Source organism: Typopeltis vanoorti, chromosome 4, assembly GCF_054136105.1.
Source record: "Typopeltis vanoorti isolate ZY-2024b chromosome 4, IOZ_Tvanoo_1.0, whole genome shotgun sequence".
Classification (NCBI taxonomy): domain Eukaryota; kingdom Metazoa; phylum Arthropoda; class Arachnida; order Uropygi; family Thelyphonidae; genus Typopeltis; species Typopeltis vanoorti.
In genome coordinates this window covers 18634152-18650896 of record NC_143552.1, presented here as the reverse complement: position 1 = coordinate 18650896, position 16745 = coordinate 18634152, and the positions used below count along the sequence as shown (strand labels likewise).

The following is a 16745-nucleotide window of genomic DNA, read 5'->3' as shown; positions in this document are numbered from 1 at the left end:
ACATATGATATTAAGAGCAGTGGTGGCTCTTGTCTTGAAATCGTTGTAAGTACAGTGTATGTGTGTTTGGATAAAATATCAAAATTATGGTAAAAATTGAAAAAAAAATTAAACATGAAAAACTATTGTTTATTATTGATAAAATTATATAGTTTGGTATAATTCAAAATTACTTAAAAATAAAATTCATTATCGTAACCCCAATAATGTTCTAAAATAAAAACTATAACAGATGTTATGTCTTTAATTGTAATGTCCAAATATTTAAAGAGACGGAGTAAACATGATAAGCACTACGAACACTCTACTACTGGTGCAAACTGCATATAAACAACAGTGGAACTGCACGATGGACAATGCCACATTGCTATGATGTGCATATGCTTGCGCACTTAGCAATGACACTGGTAAACACAGTGCTGCTAGTGTCCTTTGCCCTCCTAAGTGCTACAAGATGGATTTTTATTATTTTTTATACAAAATAAGAGAATTGTATAGGATTGTTGATGATAAAATTAAATATTACAAGCAAATATAGATAAATTAATAAATATATATATATATATATATATATCGAGAAAAAAAACGGAGTGCTGCAGTTCCGCAGTGCCTATGCACAAGCTGCCCCTGATTAAGAGTAACATGGCGGCCGTATCTGTCATATCTGCCAGGCATCTTGCAGTGGGCTATGAACAAATACAGTTTTTCTTTGTTTGGATTGGTTGGAATGAATGTTGTTTGGATTATTTGGAATGATTGGAATGTCTTGCCTTCAGTTGCTCATTGTAGATCCGGGTTTCTAAACCCACGGGCCCTGGCATCAATCATAACGGGCCGCGAGAGGTTCTTCTAAAATTTGTCATATTTCATGAATAAATATTTTTTAGTTGAAATATATCTGAGGAGAATATAATATTCGTGAATGTAACAAAAAGCTCAGACCCAGAACACCTAATTAACTTCTATGTAGGAAATGTTGTCAGTGACGAAGCAGCATATTTTTAAACATGGAAGTATTCACGAGTAATCGGGAATTTTCAGACATCGAAATCTTCCAATATTCAGAAGTTCATTGGCTCTCCTACGGTGAAGTTCATGAGAGGTTATATGAACTCCGAAAGGATGCTGAGCTATTTCTAATTAATAAGTATAATTGGGCACGGAAATGGGGATGTGAGTTCAATATTGCAAAATGTAAGGTTTTAAAATTTGGAAAACAAAGATGGGATGCAGAATTTATGCTTGGTGAGGATATATTGTTGGAGGTGGAGGAAATAAGAGATCTGGGGATGATAGTGGATAAGGATTTAAAATTTAGGAGACACATAGCCAAAATTGTGAAGACAACACAAAGGCTTCTGGGAATGATACGGAGGACACTGACATGTAGGAGTAGGGAGATACTTGTTGCATTGTATAAGGCTTTGATTACGTCACACATGGACTATTGTGCTCAGATTTGGTCACCTGGTTTTCAGAAGGACGAAGAGATGTTGGAAAGGTTCCAGAGGCAACTGACTATGGTAGTTTCTAACTCTGGAATGTCGAGTATGAGGAAAGATTGAGAAGATGTAATTTGCAGAGTCTGGTGGACAGGAGGAAGAAGGGGGGGGGGAGGAGATATGATAGAGACATACAAATTAGTAAGGGGTTGTTATAGGATCAATGCTGGAGAAGTTCTACAGAAAATAGTGGGAGATTGGGGGGGGAACCAGAGGTCATCCCTGGAACCTGTATAAAGAGGGTGTGAGTAGGGGAGTGAGAAGCAGGTTTTTTTCATGCAGAGTTCTAAATGATTGGAATGTCTTGCCCAAGAGTGTGGTGTCTGCAAGGAGTTTGAATATGTTTAAGATACAGTATGATGAACTGTGTGTGTGATAAAAGGACTTCCAGATGAGTCTTTGACTCCATGTGGTCTTGGGGTAATAATAATAAGAAAGGTGACATGTCCCATTATTTCCAGGATAAGAAATGGGTAGCCAGGCTGTCACATCTCAGCGATATATTTTCTTACATAAACGAGTTGAATTAAAACTTCAAGGTCCAGATACAACAAAATTTAATGCTTGGAACAAGGTCGAATCATCCAAAAAAGAAACACAACTCTGGATTAATATGATTGCAGAAAGAAGTAATGAAATTTTCAGTTGTACTCAGATTCTATTATAGAAGAAAATGATTTCTTTGCACACAATTCATTCAGACATTGTTGCAGCCACTTGAAGATGTTGTTGTCGTTTGAAAAGGTTTATCCCGAACATGAGGATTCCCGGAGGCAAAATATGTGAACCCCTTTGTTGAACACAAAGAGACAGCCCTTTCCCATGAAGAAATCCTTCAACTTTTGAATTATCATTGGAAAAAGGACTAGAAAGTACTTTAAATTCCATGAGTAATTCGAAATTCTGGATAAGAATGAAAAATGAATATCCAAATTTATATGAAATATCAATGAGATTCCTTCTTTGTTTTTCCACCACATATCTTTGTGAAACTACATTTTTTGCTATGACTGTGCTTATAATGAAACAGACGAACCACTTGCAACTTTCTGACTGTCTCCGTTTGGCTATCACTGCAATTCATCCCAGAATTAATAAGCTAACGGACAGAAAACAGCAACAAAATTCTCGCTACCATAACTAAAACTTTCAAAAACTCAGTTGTAGTAAAAGAAACTAAGTTTAACTTTTTCAATAAATGCTAATTGCTGCGTTAAAGTGATGTGTTTTTAAATTCAAAATATTAATTATTGTTGGAACTAGTGTTTAAAATTGAGAGATTCATACATTTTTATTTATTAAATTACATACTTTGCATATATAGATATTGGATGTGTGTATGTGATAATACCATATTTATTCGAACATAATTCTCACTTTTTTTCCCCATAATTAAAACTAAGAATTTGTAGCACGAGATATATGCAGAAATTTTCAGAAACCCAAACAGTGAAATCTTCCTTCCCATTATTCCAAGGAAAAATTAACATTCATTTACAAGACTTGAGATACATAAAGAACAATCCTTTACTAATGACTAATGAGAAGTGAAAGCATACTGCGAAACAGACAGCAATCGTAGGCCAGTATAGATAGAGCAGCAATAAAGACGTGCATATGATTGGTGCGGTATTAACAAAAGATTTCATGACTCAAAGATAAAAGCAAACCGACAATTTTTGAATTGAAATGCTAATTCTCTTCAACCAAATCCCATAACATCTGCAACTGTCATGAAACATTCGCTATATATTTCTTAGTTTTAACACATTCACGACGGGGGTGTTGTTTATTGTTCAGAGTAACTTCTCATTACCAGCGGGCTCAACTCGCACAAAGTTTCAACCCTTGGTTGATTTTTATTTCTGCTTGTTTGCGTTTGAGCTGGGGAGAACTCACATAAGCATTACATGGCATGTTTCAATTCGTGGTAGAATTTTATTTGAAGTTAGCCTTTGTGATCTGTCATAATGACATCAAGAATTTCAAATGCAATCAAACAAACACTTATTTCATATAATTTAAAAATTGGACAATAGTTTTTAGTTAGATACTCTGTTTCTGATGCAACATATGGTTTAGCTGGAGTTTATATAGCATAGTTTTTGTGAGAGGAGACATGTGATTCATTAGTTAGCGTCATTTTTATTCCAGTTGTCTCTAATTGCACTATTTGTTGAGATTACAGACTGCATAAACATCTGTACCTTATTCAGGGACACAATAAAACTACTTGTTTTTCTTGCATCTGCAGTATAATGGCTGTTGAAGAGGGTGTGTTGTTATCGCGAGGAGCGAGTTACTATCGCCTCAACGTGAACATGTTTAAACATTTTTCGTGTGCGAGGTATATGCAAAATTTTTTAATGTATTTTTTCGTAAAGTAAAATCATTGGTACGAGTTATTGTTATTATTATTATTATTTTCGGGCTACTCCAGGGAGTCCTTAGACTCATCGAGGGAGGCCCTTAACATCATGTTCACACAACTATATGACATTCTCACAGTATCTATCATTCCTTGCCTTGAACTCGCTCACTGTCATAGCACCCACAACAGACTCTGGCAGCTTATTCCACTCATCTACCACTCTAAAAGTAAAGAACCCAGCTCTAACACCACTGCTAACCACACTCTCGCCCAGCTTCCATAGGTGTCCCCTAGTTCTCTCACCACCAGTCCTGATCTCAAAAATATCCTCTGAATTAATCTTATAGAATCCTTTTAGCAATTTGAATGTCTCAATCATATCTCCCCTTTTCCGCCTATCAACGAGTTTCTGCAACCCACAAATCTTCAACCTGTTCTCATATGGTTCATTCCATAAACCTGCTATCATCTTAATCACTCGCCTCTGGATCCTCTCCACTTCCTCCCCATCAAGAAGGAACCAAGGTGACCAAATCTGGGCACAGTAGTCAAGATGAGGTCTTATCAAGGCTCGGTACAGAGGTACAATAACTTGATTGTCTCTGCTCATTAAGGTATTTTTCAACAACCAAGTGAGTTGATGAGCTGATTTAGCTACTTTCGCAATGTGCCCCCTAAACTTCATCTCCCTATCCACCAACACTCCCAAGTCCCTGGCCTCATGAAAAAAAAAATGTGGAACGCTTCACGATTTTGCCTGTCATACTTGCTCAGGGGCCATGCTAATCTTCTCTGTATCGTTCCAATTTTAGTATATGTACTGCCGAAGCAAGTTATATTCAAGTAAATACGGTAAGCGTTTTGCCGACAAGTTGACATCCTTCTGCTGCTTCCCCTGCTCAGCTGACATCTATGGTGAGTTAAAATGCATAAATATTTTTCTCACTACCGTTTTTCTTTTTCAAACCAATATCATTAAAATCAATTTAATTATACAATAATCAATTTTACACTGAATAATATTATAAATTTATATATAAATACTGACTTACGCGAATCCGTAGTTATGCGGTTTCTTATATGTATGTATTCCCGTCCCGCTTCGTCTCATCACTAGTTGTATCTTTCCGGCACCAGTCTCATTCGGCAGTGTCGCACATGCTGTGAACAAGCACTGACATGTTTCGTGCAGTCTCTATTCATACATGATTTTTATAGTTTACAAACCTTGCGATTGTTTAATGTTATGTTCTTGATGAAAAATTTTATCACATAAAAAATAATAATGTCATTCAAAAGAAGCAAGTCCAATTCTTCTACAGCTAGCAAGAAAAGAAAAACATTGGCTTTGGAAACAAAACTCAACATTATTAAGGATTTTGAAGCTAGAATAAAAATTTGTGAGTTAGCAAAGAAGATTGATCTACAGGAATCCACAGTAAGAACAATCATAAAAGAAAGGTTTACAGATTTTGGAGGAGATAGATTCTAATGAGGAACGAATTGTAGTGAACCAAGGTAAGGAATAAAAAATCATTAGCTTGCTATGAAGAAATTTTGTGTGACAAGAAAAAGACTTTATGCTGTCAGACGAGTCTATTAGATTTTATGAAACCATTCACATCGAAATAACTTTCTTTTTTTTATGTACAAAAAACTACAATTATGATTATATTTCTAAAAATATAGGTGTTTTTGTAAACCTTTCGTCCCAATTAACTAATATTTTGTTTGTTTGTATGTAAAATGATACCCGAGTTATGCGAATTCGATGAATAAATAAATATATATATATATATATATATTATAAATACATTAATTAATTTTCTATTAATTTTGCCTCTATTAAAAACTGCCAGGCACGTCAGCAACTTGATTTGCAAATTTTTGGCGCACACTGGCACGTCAGCAACTCGATTTGTAAACTTTTGGCATGCGCACATAAAAAGGTTCACCACCACTGGTATATAGTATTAAATCCTTTAATTCACAATTTTGTATTTAATACCTCGTAATTAATAATCCTGTTTCATATACTAACAAACTTGTACTGCTTCAATTATACTAATGTGTTTCATTTTATCACTCAATTTGCATTTAATATTTTAAGTTTCTATCTGTCCATGATGCTTTAGAGGCATGTAGGAGATAAAATTGGTTGGTCAAAGGTGTACTGAAGAATTAGTATTAAGTAACTTCTGTTGGTCCAGCAAAATAGTTAATCCAGAAAGGCTCTGGAAAGAACAGTACTGGAAATGGTGCACTTGTTTAATGGACTCAACAACAACCTGTATTGTTATTTTACAAAATTTCTTTTGAATATGTGACTTATTTTTCTGTTGTTGGAATTGTTGTTTTGCAGAAGTAGTCAGACATGCTGTGGAAACCATGATTGTAGCTACAGTTGCAGATGTAGTGGTTGTGATTTGAAACTTCATTATTGCTCTTAGTACCAGTGTTTGTCATGCTTGAATTTTTATCAGTGGGTGCTTCTTCATCCACTGAAAATTAAACATCTTACAACCATAATTAGAAATTGAATGATCCAGATAATCTGGTGCTTTACATCTGATGTGCTTCTCAGTAAGTAATTTCTGCCTTTTTGGATTGATAAGTAGCTTATATGATGCACGATTTCATTTTATCTTGAATATAAGGATTGTTAAAATAAAGAACTTTTATTGTTAAAAGACCAGAAGATAAATGATAAAATATACAAAAAGCCAACAAGTTTCACTAGCCATTGTCTAGCATTTTCAAGGCTGAACTGGTGTGAAAACAAATGCATTAAGTTACATGTAAAACATACACTTTAGTAACTTTTAGGCCGTTACATTTGATCATTCGTGTTTGATGGCGTGCATGTGTTCGAATGCTTCAGTCAGAATCCGGTACATGACCACGTGTTGTGTTGTGTAGTTTTTTGCATATTGTAGTTCTGTTGAACTGAGAGAGAGATGATGAGATTTTTCCATATGTCTTTAAGAATAATACCTTGATTTCTATTTAAATTATTGCATGTGCGTAGTACCATAGCTGCTTCTTTTAAAGTTCTGTGTCTGTAGTCATTCTCGATGTAAGGCATAGAACTGTTTTTCCAATCTATAATGTGATTTGATGTTGAGAAATGATGAACTAAACCAGATATGATGATTCTATTATGATTGACGTCCCCCACATGTTCCTTCTGTCTTATTTCAAAACTTCTAGAAGTCTGACCAATGTTAGAAAGGCCACACGTGCATGGAATTTCATATACTCCAGGACATTTGAAGAAAGGTACCTCATCTTTGGGTGATCTTAAGATTTGTCTGATCATGGTAGCTGGTTTAAAAACCACTAAAACCACTCTGATGTTATGAGCTTTTAACATTCTTGCCAATTTTGTGAAAACTGAATTAGTATATGGAATGACAGCTGTGGTCACATAAGGATTGTTCTTAAATACATCATGAGTGGCCATCATTGAACTTAAGGATTCATTCAGAGACTAATGTTATGTACTTGCAATATGAAGTGCACTTTTTTATTTTATTTAATTATTTACTTTTTATTTCTTTTTGTATGTTAAATACGGGAGGTTGATATTAGAAGTAGTTTTTAGAATCTTCTTACTGAATTTATTTTAATTGCTTCTTTAAATCAAATATATATCTATATATATAGCTGTCTTTATTTTTTAAAATAGTTCTTTCATACGAAGTCCTACTTATTGTACTAATGTTTGCCAAGATGTTTCTTCTTTTGAAGGTAAGAAACAAGCTAAAGTAAGTGGCATATAGTTTCATCATTTTTGAACAACCAAAATAATTTACTTTTTTTAAAAATTTAAATTTATGTACTTAAATAATGCTAAGCAAAATGTTTTTAGTAATTGTATTTCTGACTCCATGAAGATATCCATATAATAACATTAGAATAATTTGCAGCCAATTGGTCAGATCTAGAAATAAATATAACACTTGGGTGGAAGGAATGAAACTGAATAAAATTACATTGAAACTAAAAGAGGTTTATTTAATCTTTGTTCTCTGAACTGTACATATCATACTGAACTTTCTTTCTATATAAATGTATAATTCTAAATGACATTAATGCATTTAATGAATTGCCTGTCTCGATTTTATTGATTTCTTGTCTTGCATTAGTTTCGAAGTGATAGTAGTTAAAGTTGCAGTGAAGAAATGTCTCAGCTCAATGAGAAGATTATAGTAATCATGGATCACAGAGTCAGTATGGAATTTGATCAAGAGAAAGCAGAGAAACCACTTTCCACTTCTGGGGACAATGATAATCTTAGGAACATAATTTTAAGAAATATGAGATTATATATAGAAGTTAGGAAATTGATCAAGGAAGACTAGGACAAATATTATACTAAGAAATTTGAAGATATAGAGTCATCACAGATGAGGAGGCATAGTTACAAGAGGCTGGTTGGGCTAATTTGAGTTTAAGTTCATGTTTATGTTTAAATCAAATGTTATCAATGATATGAACAGGACAACACTATGGGAGGGGATGGTGAGAAACTGTACAGAGAAAGAGAGAGAGATCAAGAAAATTTGGAAGAAACTCTACATCTGGGCTACTTCTACCTAGGCTTGAAGTTGGAAGAACATTTCAGGAGCTTAATGACATAAGATCCCTGGAACAGATGGAATCCCAGTAGAGTTAATGAAGGGCAGAGGAGATGGAGGGATAAGACTCTTTCAAAGATTGATTGTAAGGATTTTTTAAATAGTAATATGACCATGAGAGGAAGGACAATTGTTGAAAGTTTTTCACTTGGTATTTTAAATTAAAGATACCAAGAAATTATATACTTTGTTTTAATCCATTATCCAAGTGTAAGCAAACAAAGTTTGCACCTGAAGTATCTTTCAGGACTGGGGCAACTCGCGATATGAGTTCAAAGGCAAGTGATGAGAACTCATACCACTTTTGCCAGGATGGGGATGGATACCAGAGATTAGTTCCTTTGCAGATCATCAAGGAATATAGAAAGTTCAGACTTCCTTTGATATGTTTATAGACTACTCAACAGCTTTTGAGTCTGTTTGGCATGTGAAATTGTGGGAGGTATTTGAATGTGCTTTCTCAGCACATATGGTTGATAGGTAACTTATAAAGCATTCAGGAAGCCATAGTGAAAACAGGTGTATTATTAACTGATTGGATTCAGATAGGCAAGGATGCATACTTTCTCCTCACCTCGACATCATGCATGTGCCACTGGCTGGAATTGAAGATATGCATTGGGATAGATGGCAGTCTGAGATATGTTGATTCCTATGTAATGATAGGGAAGAGCTGGAACAAATCCTTGAGAGTGTTAATGAGATTGGTAAGAGCAGAAGAATTAAACTCAACCTTGGCATTTGAGATTGTGATTATTGAAGGAAATCCTATTAGAGAAGAACATGTGAAAACAAGCATGCCTTAGTGTGGAAAAAATCAAGGTCAACAAATTTGACGACACTAGAGATCCCCCACTCTCTTACAATTTTATTGATTCCTTGGAAACCCATTGTTAAATATGCTGTAGTAAACCAAACTAATTTACCATAGCTCATTTTCAAGAATTGAGATTTATCTCAATTCTTGAAAATGAGCTATGGTAAATTCTTTATTCTTTAAAATATTCTCAATTCTTTAAAATACCACACCAAAATGGCTACTGAACTGAAATATACACTTGAATAATGAAATAATACATATTTATTTAATAATGCAAAGGCAAAAAACTTATTTATTATTATTTTTTTTTAAATCGACTTAGATTTTCTGAATTCTATAAATTTCCCTGTAGCATGACAAGATTCGTTTCTGTGATTAAGATCTTAGAGCTCTGTTCAAAATTTGGATCATCACTTTCCAAATTCTTAGACTGGTATTATTTTTTTCAAATGTTCTTGAGTCATTGTAATGTAGACTTATGGGTATGGTTAGTTTCTTCATACTACTGTATTTTGTATTCTCAAATTAACTTTTCCTCTTGCCAGATGTTTGTGGGCACAAATATACACTGTACTGTAAATGGTTGTAAATTAAACCGATAATAAATGATTAGCCAGATAAATTATAATAGTTCATTGCAACCATAAGCTGTAATCTAATTCTCTTCTGACCTGTGAAATGATCTGTGAAAAATGGCTTGGTGCATTTTTAATACAAATATGTATATAATATTTTGTGATATACAATTTAATTATTGGATAAAAAGTAAACCATGTTGGTATGGTTATTAGAAATCATTCATGTTAATTAAATTTTATTCTCGGTGCTTTGGTCTCTATTACTTGGCAATCCACCATGAAAGGATATGCGTCCTGTACACCTTGCTTCTCTGGCACAGAATTTCATACTCTAATAGAGTTTATAAATATTGTGGAATTGTGTGTGTATGTGTGTGTGTGGGGGGGATGTCTGTTGCATCTGGTGATCTATCATCAATATGAAAAACTGCTATTCAATGATGATTTGGAGTTGCCAGGATAATAGTCTTAGAGGCTCAGGTTTAGTGGAATGATAGTGCCATAATTCCGAGAATCAAGCTGAGGATTCTGGATGCAGCTTTTTTTTTTTTCCCATTAACAGCTTATGGATGCGAAATTTGTTGCAACTTAAATAAGACTGATAAGAAGAGAATAACTGCTTTTCACATGTGGTATTACAAAAGACTGTTCGAGAGTTTTGTACATAGATGTTCCTACTAATCCTAGAAAAAGGTCAGTCATCATCGTCATCATCATTCAAATTCCTGATATACCCTCAAGGGATGTACAGGATATGATAGTACTACATGAAAAATTACATCATTACTAACTTCCTATCTACAATTTGCCTCCAATTCAATCTGTCACCTGTCAAGACTCCAACATTATCAGATCTTATATTTCTATCTTCTAAGGCACTTTTTACTGTATAAATCCACATATATCTTGGTCTTTCTCTGGGTCTTTTTCCTGCCAACCTGGCAGAGAACACTTGTTTTGCTAATCTTTCCTCTCCCATTCTGTTTAAGTGACCATACCACCTGAGATTAGCTCTACTAATGTATTCCTGGATGCTGAAAATGTCAAGTTCTTTCCTAATATCCTTGTTTTAATATGATATTGCCATTGATGCCATCTGTTCATGCCCCTAATCTTTCTCAGCACTCTCATATCTGCGGTCTCTAGTCTTTGGTCAGGTATTTTACTTCTGACCGAGTTTTCAGATCCATAAGTTGAATTGGTTTGAATACTGTCATGTACGGCTAATTTAGTGTTTTGGCTAATTTATTCAGTTGACTTCCTACCATACCAGCTTTGTTGATTCTGTTGTCTATTTCCATATTTAATTTACCATCTTCACTAAAAATCGTGCCTAAGTAGCTGAAATGTTTTACTTATTCTATAGGCTCGCCATTCGCAATGCAGTTGACATTTTCAGTGTTTTTGCCTATTTTCAGTGTCTTTGTCTTTTTGATGCTCACCATCATACCATATCTATTATAACAGTTATTCAATTTAGTCAGGGAATCTTGCAGACTTGTAGTGGATTTATTTAGAAATATAACATCATCTGCATAAAGCAAAGAGCTAACATTAACATCTCCAATTTTGATATTAGGTTTAATACCACTTTCCTTCGTAATGTGATCCATATAGATAATAAATAACAGAGGGGTTAATGTACATTCTTGTCTGACACCAGATTTAACATTAAACCACTTCCTGTACTTCCTTCAATTCTAACTGCTATTTTGCAACTCAAATAAAGACTAAGTATTGCTTGATATAATGCTCCATTGACACTATATAACTGTAGCATTCCGAATCGCTTCTTTCTTGGCACCTTGTCATATGCCTTTTCCAGATCTACAAAACTTAAATACAGATCTTTGTTGTTATATTCCCATGATTTTTCAACTATCTGTTGTCAAGTGAAAATCTGATCCTGACAGTCTATTTGGCCCGAATCCAGCTTGTTCTTGACCAAGCTTCTCTTCCACAATCCCTCTCAACCGTTTCTCAAGTATACTTGCATATATCTTACCAGGAATACTCAGTAGAGAAATACCTCTATATTTCTCACATTCAGTTTTATTTTCCTTTTTATATATGGGTACTACGAGAGCTCCACTCCAATCATCTGGAATTTGTTCCTCTGTCCAGGCTTTCTAAACTATGCAGTGCAGCCACTGTAAGACTTTTATACCTCCATACTTGAGCATTTCTGGTCAAATATCATCTTCTCCTGCCGCCTTTCCACATTTCAGGCTTTTGATGGCTTTTTTGACTTCAATTATGGATATGTATTCCTGACTGCATGCCTGCTCAGTGTTTTTTACCACTGTGCTGTCATCACTACTTGTTTTTAAAAGTAATTACTCCATACTTCAAGGATATCTTTTTCTCATGTTTTCATATCACCTTTATCATCTCTAATTCCTTTTACAGCATTCTTTACTCCATTTCTGAGCTTCTTTAACAACCTTCAGAATATCTTACCACCTTCTTGGTATTTATTTTCTATGTTCTTACCAAAGTCCTCCCACGACTTTTGTTTAGCTAGTTTTACACAGTGTTTAGCTTTCTTACATTTTGTCTGTGTATTCTCTAAGAGTGCAAGCCGACTTATTTCCCAAGAACTTTTGATATGATTTCTTCTTTTCCTTCACTGCCTCTTTAATGTCCTGTGTCCACCATGGAGTTCTGATTTTTTAGTCCTTGCAGACAACCTCACCACATGCCTCTCTGACTGAATTAATCAGTGTTTTCTTCAGGGCTTGCCACTGAATCTCCAATGTTTGGTTCCTGTTCTCAAACTCTTTCATTTTTTCTTCAATCATATTTGTGTATTTTAGTCTACAGGTCACGTCTGAGAGCTTCACAACTTTTATTTCCTTTAAAACTTACATGTTCTTCTTTTCAATCTTCTTCTGCAGCTTTTTCCACTTATGTAGGGTCACTGTTTGTAGTGAGTCTTCCATAACCTCCTGTCTTGGGCTGTAACCACATCCAAGTTCTTCATCCTCAAGTCCTCTTCCACCATCTCCCTCCATCTCTTCTTTGGCTGCCCACGCTTCCTCCTTCCCTTTGCATCCATCTGCATGACCTGTCTTCCCACACACTCTTCCTCCCTCCTCATCACATGACCAAACCATCTCAATCTTGCCTCCTGTATCTTTGCCCCTAAGTTCATAGCTTTCGCCGTTCCCCTTACATAGTTATTTCTCAGATGATCCTTTCTGTTCACATCGCACACCTACCTAAGCATTCTCATCTCCGCTACCTCCATCCTGCTGATGTTATTTTCCCTCAGGGCCACAGTTTCCATAGCATATGTCATAGCTGGTCTCACTACTATCCTGAAAGATTTTGCCTTTTAGATTGATCGGCACTCTCTTATTGCATAGCAATCCAGCCTTTTCTCTCCAGTTCCTTCATCCTGCTTGTATCCTGCATTCCACTTCCTTCTCAGCCTCACCATCCTCTTTCATTGTTGAACCTAAGTATCTAAAGCCCCTCACCTTCCCGATGACATTTCCTTCCAGCTCCAGATCTGTCTCCTGGCTGCCATCCACTTTACAACACATATACTTTGTCTTACTTCTGCTCAGTCTCATACCTCTCTCTTTCAGTACTTTCTTCCAACTTTCCAGTTTAGCTGCCACTTCTTCTCTTGATTCTGCACACAGCACAATGTCATCTGCATACAACATAGTCCAAGGTGCATCTTCTCTCACCACCTCCATCACAATATTAAACAGGAATGAACTTAATGCTGACCCTTGATGCAAGCCAACCGTCACTGGAAAACTTTCTGTCTCTCCCAGACAGGTCCGAACTCTTGTCATTACATTTCTGTACTTCTCCTGCACCAGCCTGACATATTTCCTCGTACCTTCTTCTCCCTCAGACACCTCCAGACGTCTTGCCTTGGCTCTCTATCATACTCTTTCTCCAGATCAATAAATACCAGGTGTAGCTCCCGTTGCTTCTCTCAAAACTTTTCCATCATCTGCCATAACCCAAAGATAGCATCTGTCGTCGATCGACCAGGCATGAAGCCGAATTGCTCCTTTGCAATCTCCACCTCCTTCCTCTGTCTTCCATCAAGAACCCTCTCTAGGATTTTCATTGTGTGAGACATCAACTTTATTCCTCTGTAATTCTTACAGTCTTGTGCATCCCTTTACTCTTGTAGATGGGGACAAGAGTACTTTCCCTCCATTCCTTGGGTATATATTCCTGTTGAGAAATTTTTATTAACAGGTCAATTCTCTCTTCCTCCAGTGCCTTCCATGCCTCCACTGGGATCCTGTTGGGGCCCACCAATTTTCCATTCTTCATCCTCTTTATGGCCTCCTTCACTTCCACTTTACTAATGTTCTGCACCATCCCCTCATAAGGCTCCCCATCTTCTCTGTGAGTCCTTGCATTTTCTTCATCCAAAAGCCCTTCAAAGTATATTCTCCATCTGTTTCTTATATCCATATCCCTCCTTAATACCCTTCCTCCAGAGTCTTTGATCTGCCTCACATGTACTATGTCCTTTGATGCCTTATTTCTACATTTTGCCAATTGATAAATCTTTCTCTGCCCTTCCTTTGTTTCTAATTGATCATAAAGGTCTTGATATGCCATGCTGTGCAACAACTCTCTTGGCTTCTCGCTTTTTCTCTCTGTCCTCTTCCACTCTTGGCTCGTCCCACTTAAGTTTTACCTTCCTCTTAGCCGTCACTGTTTCTTGTACATTATTATTCCACCACTAACCCTGCTCCTAATCTTTTCAATTGCACAGCTTAGAATTGCTTTTGAATTATGTCTCCACCATCTTGTACACTTTCTGGTCCATCAAAAATCCTCTCTAACACCTTCTCCCTAAAACAGTTCCTCACATTCTCTTCTTTTAAGCGAAACTACTGAATTCTCTTCCTCCCATGGCTTCCAAAGGTTCTTATCTTTGACCTTATTTTAAAGTCTGTGCACAGCAGCCGGTGTTGCTGCGCCACTTGATCTGGTGGGATTATCATACAATTTATTACTGCCTTAACATGTATTCTTCTAGTCAAAATGTAGTGAATCTGTGAACTGTTGTTGCCACTTCTAAATGTTATGAAATGCTATTACAGAAAAAGGAATTCACAATTGCCAGATCAAATGCTACTGTGAAGTCCAAAATCCTCTCTCCTTCCTGGTTCATCCTTCCCACTCCATGGCTGCCATGCACCATTTCACAGTCCCTATTCTGTCTTCCTATGTGTCTGTTCAAGTCTCCTCTGACAATCACCATCTTGTTTTCTTCCAGTTCCCTCATTTCTTCGTCTGGCACGTTCCAGAATTCATCTTTCTCTTCTGCTGTACAGCCAACTTGTGGGGCATATACACATAAGACTACCGTTTGCTCTTCTCCAAGACCCAGTGTCATTCGCATGATCCTGTCGTTCCTCCTACCTGCTTCTAGTACTTTGCCCTTCATTCTGCCACGCACCACAATTCCGACACCATTTCTTCCCTCTTTATTTGCTCCAGAGTAGAACAATTTATACCCGTCTCCTAGTTCCTTTGCCTTTTCCGCCTTCCACCTTGTTTCCTGTACACATAAAATGTCCAACTTCCTCTTCCTCATCAAGTCTGCCACTTCTCTTCTCCTTCCAGTCATGCTTCCAACATTCAATGTTCCCACTCGCAACACTCTCTCCACTTGCTGGGCTCACTTCTTTAACCACAACCGCCCTTGATGTGATAGCCCTCATTCTCTTCTCGCAGCTGTAGGGCAATGTGGCTGTGTGTCGCTTAAGGGGTATGCCCATAGCCCTTATATCACTTTCTTTTCGACTCATTTGATCATAGCTAGAGCTGGCAGTGAAGTTTTACGACCGGATGCCCTTCCTGACGTCAACGCTTGCCATTTTTCCGGGCTTGGGACTGGCACCTATTGGGCTAGCTTGCCCCCTTCGGTGGCTGCATAAAGCAAATACTCTAATAGTATTGGGTGTAAGAAGCAAGAAGAGAATAAAGAAGCAAAGAAAGAAGGGGAGGGACCAGTCTACAGATAATATAACAGATGTATATTACATGAAGTAAGACATGGTCCAGCATCAATTTTATCCTGCTCAAGGCTAAATCGTGATCACCTCCAATTTCAAATTCTCAGTACACTCTGGTGTCCTTCGTCAGGGAGAAAACATCACTGTCAACAATAACATAGTCGATGAGACTTTTCTTATTCCTTGCCTCTTCTCTCCATATGAATTTGTGCACATTTTTATGTTGGAACATTGTGTTAGTAATAACCAGTCAATGTTCTGAGCAGAAATCCAACAGGTATTTGCCATTATTATTAGCTTTGCTCTTTTCTCCAACTTTTCCCAATATATTTTTGTATGTCCGACAGTCATTTCCTACTCTGCTATTTAGATCCCCAACAAGGACCAACTTTTTCTTTTTCATTCTGTCAGTTGCTTTCTCTAAAGCTTCAAAAAAATTCTTCCATGTCTACCTTAGTAGAACCTTCTGAGGGACACAAATAAGTCTCATTGTCCAGTTCCCCATTCTCATATTTGCCCATATTACTCTACTTGAGACTGACTGCCATTCAAGAAGATTAGCCTCATATTTTGTGTTGAATACTATGGCTACTCCTTCTTTTCCTTGATTGTCATTGCCTGAATATAACATGTTGTATTTATTGCTCAGAAAGATCTCACCAGTTTTGGTCTTTTTTGTTTCAGTCACCCCTATTATGTTGATCTGGTACTTATCCAGTTCCTCAGCTAGCTCCATTTCTTTGCCATTCAGGCTTCTTATGTTGATAGTACCGATCTTGAACTCTGATAATGTTAAGTTGGGGTGGGTTTTAGGATTTGTTCCAGTAGC

General features: G+C 36.5%; 1 protein-coding gene and 1 non-coding gene across 2 annotated transcripts in view; one reads left to right on the top strand and one right to left on the bottom strand.

Annotated features, from left to right (window-relative positions):
• Positions 1–16745, top strand: part of LOC150107137 (small ribosomal subunit protein mS39-like) — an 82716-nt gene that overhangs the window by 15423 nt on the left and 50548 nt on the right. The window contains exon 2 of the mRNA XM_090391633.1: positions 7562–7623. Coding sequence (XP_090247759.1) covers positions 7562–7623 — 62 coding nt within the window. The remainder of the gene's footprint in view (positions 1–7561; positions 7624–16745) is intronic.
• LOC150107138 (U6 spliceosomal RNA) lies at positions 4603–4705 on the bottom strand. Its single transcript, XR_016548290.1, has one exon. It is a non-coding gene; the product is annotated as a U6 spliceosomal RNA (small nuclear RNA).